Source organism: Kryptolebias marmoratus, linkage group LG19 (assembly GCF_001649575.2).
Source record: "Kryptolebias marmoratus isolate JLee-2015 linkage group LG19, ASM164957v2, whole genome shotgun sequence".
NCBI classification, from domain to species: Eukaryota; Metazoa; Chordata; class Actinopteri; order Cyprinodontiformes; family Rivulidae; genus Kryptolebias; species Kryptolebias marmoratus.
This window is the reverse complement of record NC_051448.1, coordinates 15291842-15297982: the sequence shown is the minus strand read 5'-3', so window position 1 is coordinate 15297982 and position 6141 is coordinate 15291842. Positions and strand designations below refer to the sequence as shown.

Genomic DNA, 6141 nt, shown 5'->3' with positions numbered 1-6141 from the left:
GGGGGGGGTGAAATCAGGCGGGGTTATAGTGGCAGTTTGTGTGTGTGTGTGTGTGTGTGTGGTGGGCGGGTGTGTGTGAACGCCTGTCAGCCAGACAGAGCATCCTCAGTCCAGCTGGAGGTCTCTGCTCGGCTTTAAGAGAACCTGAGCTCGGAGGAGGACGCCCACTCCTTCACACCCACCGCTGCGCGTAAAAGAGCGGGCGGCGCGCAAACATTTGGCGGACACTCGTGTTTAAAAAGCAAAACAACAACAACAACAAAAAATAATTGTTTTTAACATTTCAGGATCATCTGGGCGACCTAAAACTGAGCCCACAGAGAGACTGCAGCCGCCGCTTTTGCGCCATTTCCCCCTCCCGTCCTCGCGTGTTCGGACCGGCCGCCAGCATGATGTCCTACCTGAAGCAGCCTCCGTACGCCGTGAACGGACTGAGCTTATCTACCTCAGGAGTGGACCTGCTGCACCCTTCAGTGGGATACCAAGGTAACGTCACTTGAACGGGGAAACAGGAGCTTTCTGGGTCTGGATCAAGTTAGAATAATTGTTTTTTTTTACTCTCTCCCTGCCCTCAAACCATCTTTCTTGTTTTGTTGTGTTGCTATCAGCAGCCCCTCGCAAACAGAGGAGGGAGAGGACCACCTTCACTCGGGCCCAGCTGGACGTGCTGGAGAACCTCTTCGCCAAGACTCGGTACCCTGACATCTTCATGAGGGAAGAGGTGGCCTTAAAGATCAACCTGCCTGAATCCAGGGTGCAAGTAAGTCCGTTTCAGACAAATATCCCAACCACAGAGTCTTTTAGTCAAGGCTGGAATAATGGCTCTTCGTTGATTGTTTATTCAGTAATAAAAAAAGATGCACACGCATATGTGAATGGTACATATATTAAAATACTTGACACAAGAACATTGCTGTCTAGTATCTCATGACAGATACAAGGGGAGAAAGTCTACTAGCCCATTTAAAATAAACATCTAAATATCCCAAAGTCAGAGAACTGCTCTCACTTGTCACCCTTCTAACTTTAACCCAGAGTAAAAAAAAAACAACAAATATCTGAACCAGAAATTGTTTTTTTTATCCAAGTCAGGCAATTAAATGTTCTCAACTTTTTTATGATGAGGACTTTTTGTACCAAAATGTACTAACATGTGCCCGAATCCAGATTCAATTTGAGAAAAGTATCTGAAATGCAATGCTTTTTGGTTGTTTGTTTGTTTTTTAAGTGGACCTTCTCACCTTATCTGAGGTGAGATCTACTTGTGTTATTTTTATTTTTTATTTTTTAAACGTCCTTCTAGCCTGAATCCAGGGTGTATCTAAACCCATTTAAAACAAATATCTGAAAGATTTCTTTGAATCGAAGTCAGGGGAGCAGACCTTATCACCTCTTTATTTTGGCCAAATTGCTCAAACATGCTTCCAGCCTGAATCCAAATATCTGAACCCTGAACCACAAAGTATTTTAATCAAAGTCAGAATAGTGGACCTTCTCATCTTTTATTTCTGGTGAAAAGGTCCACGTGCGCAAAATTAGAAGACCCTACTAGCCTGAATCTGGGGTAGGCTACATGTAAGTCCATTTGAGACAAAAATCTGAACCAGTCTTGGCTGGAATAGTGGTCCTTCTCACTTTTGTTTTGGTGACCCCTTTAATTTCTTCCAGTTAAGCCTACTGTGTTTGGAATAACTAAAGATAGGCCTATATGTTATTTTCTTATTTAAATAAATTAAGTCAGTCATTCCTCATTTGTGTTGTTTCCTTCCAGGTGTGGTTCAAAAACCGACGAGCCAAACACCGTCAGCAGGCCCAGCAGAACCAGCCAGGAGCGCAGACCAAGTCCGTCAGCAGGCCGGTGAAGAAGAAAGCCTCCCCGGTCAGGGAGGCCGGCTCGGAGAGCGGAGCCAGCGGCCACTTCACGCCGCCTCCCAGCACCCCGCTCCCGGCCGCGAGCAGCGGCGGCAGCGCGGCGCTCGCCTCCATCTGGAGCCCGGCCTCCATCTCGCCGCTCTCGGACCCGCTGTCCACGTCCTCGTCCTCCTGCATGCAGCGCTCCTACCCGGTGACCTACACCCAGGCGGCGGGCTACAACCCCCAGGGCTACACGGCCTCGTCCGCCTCCTACTTCACCGGGATGGACTGCGGCGCCTACCTCTCGCCCATGCACCACCAGCTCCCCGGCTCCGCCATGAGCCCCATGGGCGGCGGAGGAGGCGGCGGGGCTTCCGGCCACCTGAGCCCGGCGTCGTCGCTCTCCTCGCCGGCGTACGGAGCGGCGGGGCTCGGCTTCACGGGGGCCGCGGACTGCCTGGACTACAAGGAGCCGACCGCCTCCTCCTGGAAGCTCAACTTCAACTCGGACTGTTTGGATTACAAAGACCAAGCAGCCTGGAAATTCCAAGTGTTGTGAGGAGACTTCAAATAAATAAATAAAGAAAAAAAAAAAAAAAAAACTGCGAACTTTTCATGCAAAAGAAAGAAAGCAGCTTCGGGCCCTAAACTTCTACCTCGGGTCGAGCGGTGCGACTTCTCCACTGAGACTGACTTCTCACCATCTTTAATCAGGGGCACGGAACAAATCTGTTGACCAGAAAGGAAAAAAAAAAAGAAGAAGGGGGGATCAAGAGAGTGAAACTTGGTTGAGTTTGGGGATTTGTCAGGTTCTCTTCTATAAGCTCCTTAAAGACTCTCCTCTTGTCTTCTCTTTTTAATTTTCTTGGCACGCTGAAGGGTCCCTTTGATCAAAGCAATGTGCACGAGTGTGTGATATAAAATGTGTGTGTGTGTGTGAGAGAGAGAGAGAGAGAGAGAGGACAAGCAGCTCAGATGCACTATTTAATTTATGAGGAAAATATTTAGACAATCAGTCCGTTTGAGCGTGGACATAAATGTCTTTATGTGCTTTTTAATTTTTTTGGGGCATTTTTATCCCCCTTGTCATTTTGTTGTGATTCTTCAAACTGTAATATGCAATTCTGCTGCTGCTGCAGAAAAGGCGCAACATGCAGGCTGTGAATTTGATAGGTTTATCTCTCCGGTGTCAAAGGATAAAATGTTAGTTTTTATTCAAAGTATTAGGCAGAGCAGGGTACATGAAACCAGCAGCAGCCTGGGATCGTTTTGAAATGTAAAAAGTGCTGTTGAAAAGAGCCACAATGATGATAATATTAATAATAATAATAATAAAAAAATTGACATGATTAATTATGTCTTCATCCATCTGATCCACAACTTGTCAACGGGCCATATGTTTGATTTATTTACATTTCGACACAAATGATCTTGCTCCAACATAGGAGGCTCAGTCTTTAGGGTCACTTTTTATGGAGCCTGGTATTTCTGCAATTGGGGAAGGATGAGAACTATTAATTTATTTTGTCTCACATGGAAGATAATCCATTGTTTGTGTCGACACCATTGGTTCAGAAGGGGAAAAAAAGTGAAACAAGTGCACAGGTGGTGCAGAATGATTCAACACCAGCACAGGAAAACTGACAATAAACATAAAATCTTAAGAAGGTTTTTTTATATATTTTCATTGTCTTATATGTGGAACAAGCTTTTATTTCTTTCTCCATTTTAAAGCAACATTCTGGTATTGAAATAGCCGTAAAATGTGATTACTTATTATAGTTTATATCAGCTTCACATATGGCTTCAACGAGCTTTTAAAGCCTTTACCCTTCATTTGGTCGAAGGTGAACGATTCTCTCTGAAATGCTGGTTTGAATCAGTCCAGCAGGGAATCCAAGTACATGCAGCCTCTGCAGAATGTTTTTTGTGAACGAGTTTAAGCAAGTCTCCTGTGACTTCCTGCTGCCATTAAAGGGTTTTTCATTTTCTCTTTTGACCAACAATTATCAGCTGCAATTGACCCAATTGTCCAACAGCAGAAAAACAAACAAGTCCATAAAGTAAATATTCCTCTAAGGCATTATTTTAATCGGTTGAACAAGTCCTTAAAATTGTTCATATTTCAGCTGATGTTGCAGATTTATCCCACAAAGCTGCCAGGAAATGCTTGATGTTTTACACGCAAGACAACCTGCGTCTATAATTTTCATTCCAAAGAGCACAAGCGTCAAAATAAACGACACCTGTTGCGTTCCTGTCACCGCAACACATGAACATGTCACATTGAGACAGAAACCCCTCGACAGGTTTTCTAATAAATGTCAATAATGAGCAGAAAGTCAGCCTCTCCCTGCAGCACAGGGACCAGCGGGGGCCTCAAAGTATCTATTTGATTTCAATTAGGCACAAGCGGCACTAAAAAGGACATCTGGGTTGAGGAGACCGCATGTTTTGTTAGCTTTTGCCCCGAGGCGAGGCTTTCCCCAAGCAGCTCGACTTCAGACTGAAGCTGCACTCATCTGTCTGTCTGTCTGTCTGTCTGTCTGTCTGTCTGTCTGTCTGTCTGTCTGTCTGTCTATCTGTCTGTCTGTCTATCTATCTAAACACAACAATGGATTTTTTTCTGTCAACTATTCAAATTACAGAAGTCACAGGAGCAATTTTTTCTAAGTTTTTACTTTCTCGTTTGGGCCACAACATAAAATGGAGACCGAACGTATTAGTTGGAAAGTTTTTGTTATTTAAAAACAGCTCATCGGTGTTAAAGCCGTGTTTCATGGCTGCGGCCGGTCTGAACAATCAAGCAGAGCTGGACTGCTGCAGAACCATTTTTCCAATATAATCTGACCAAACGTTAATCTAATAAATCAGCATGTTGCTCTTTGACAACCTTAGAGACTCAAAGACTTTTGTGTGTTTGGATTTTCTGAACCTTCTGGGCTTTAAATGCTGCACTTTTCTGAACCCACAGACAAAAAAACCCCCAGCTTGGTATGTTGCTGTGACCATAAACAGGGGTTTTACTCTCATGTTTGCAGTCTTAAATAAGTGAATAAATGCTGTTGGTCCCCAAAGCTATAAAGCCACATCTCACCCACCATAGGTGCTACAGATCTAAACCACAGACTGAGCACAGTTCAACAGGAAGTCCAACAAAGTTAGTTCACCTCTGAAATTAAAACGTTTATTATTAAAAAGAGCTTGTTGAATCCAAGCAAGAGAAATCTGGTAATAAGAAAAGACTGATCAGATATATGAACACGACTATCAGTCAAATACGTGTCTCTGTTGGAGACTTGAGCCCATTAAGAGTCGTCTGTCATCCTTTGGTGACTTGTTGAAATGTTAACAAACAACAGCATAGTTTACACATCAAGTTTCAGTTCAATATCTGTAAAACCATTTTTGTCCTGCTTAAAGTTGGTTAGGTGCAGCGGCCATCTTGAACTGGATTGATTTGAATCAGTTGCAGACGTACGTCCAGTGAATCCTTCCTGAGAGCTTCATCAAGATCCACACATCATAAGATATTATGCTAACAGACAGAAAGAGTTCACTCAAACACTTGATGCCAAGTGGAATTTTTAAGCAAAGATGTTTAGTGCTTAGAGTATGAATTGGGGATGATTCTCAACTACTACCACACCTGCACTCGTGTGACAAGAGAAGCCCATCAGTGAGTCAGACGAACAAGGACCCTAACGAGCCTCTATTGTTAGGAGAGTGAGAACAATTTGCAAGCAATCCAGCTTACATCACACCTCAGCTTTAAAAGCTCAACTCCACACTCTCTATTTCTGAATTGAGAAAGCTCCTCGGATGAGAAGCGAAACATCTTCAACTACAGAATAGAAGTCCAGTTGTTTTTGTTTTTAACCTTTTTTGAATTTACCATGGCCTGGATGAACGAGAATCTACGCCAGCATATTACCACACCAAATTTAAACTCAATATCTGTAAAATTGACTGAGTTATAGCCATTTTTGTGATTGCTAAGGTCGATTGGCTGTGGCCGCCATTTTGAAATGGATTGACTCCAAAAGATAATCTGTTGTAGAGGTCCATCCAGTAATTACTTTCTGAGAGTTTCTTAGAAATCCGTGCACTGATTCATGAGATATTTTGCTGATAGACAAACAAACGAACACACACAGGCAAACACATTGTTGCAGGTGGGTGATTTGAATATTTGAATGCTGTGAGTAACTAAGGACTCTTGCAAACCCACACAAACAATGCAAACATTAAGAATTGGCTAAATTATTCAGTAAACTGCTTCACATT

The 6141-nt window shown here is 43.5% G+C and overlaps 1 protein-coding gene across 3 annotated transcripts in view; it reads left to right on the top strand.

Annotated features, from left to right (window-relative positions):
- Positions 1-2468, top strand: part of LOC108231762 (homeobox protein OTX2) — a 4408-nt gene extending 1940 nt beyond the window's left edge. Inside the window, exons 2-4 of one of the 3 annotated variants that reach the window (XM_017409041.3) lie at positions 288-486; positions 612-760; positions 1772-2468. In XM_017409041.3, the coding sequence (XP_017264530.1) occupies positions 390-486; positions 612-760; positions 1772-2413 (888 nt within the window). In that variant the 5' untranslated portion in view covers positions 288-389 and the 3' untranslated portion in view covers positions 2414-2468. Of the gene's footprint in view, positions 1-30; positions 487-608; positions 761-1771 lie in introns of those variants that run through there. The other 2 variants (XM_017409038.3, XM_017409040.3) reach the window with 2 other exon arrangements.
- Positions 2469-6141: the final 3673 nt, after the last annotated feature.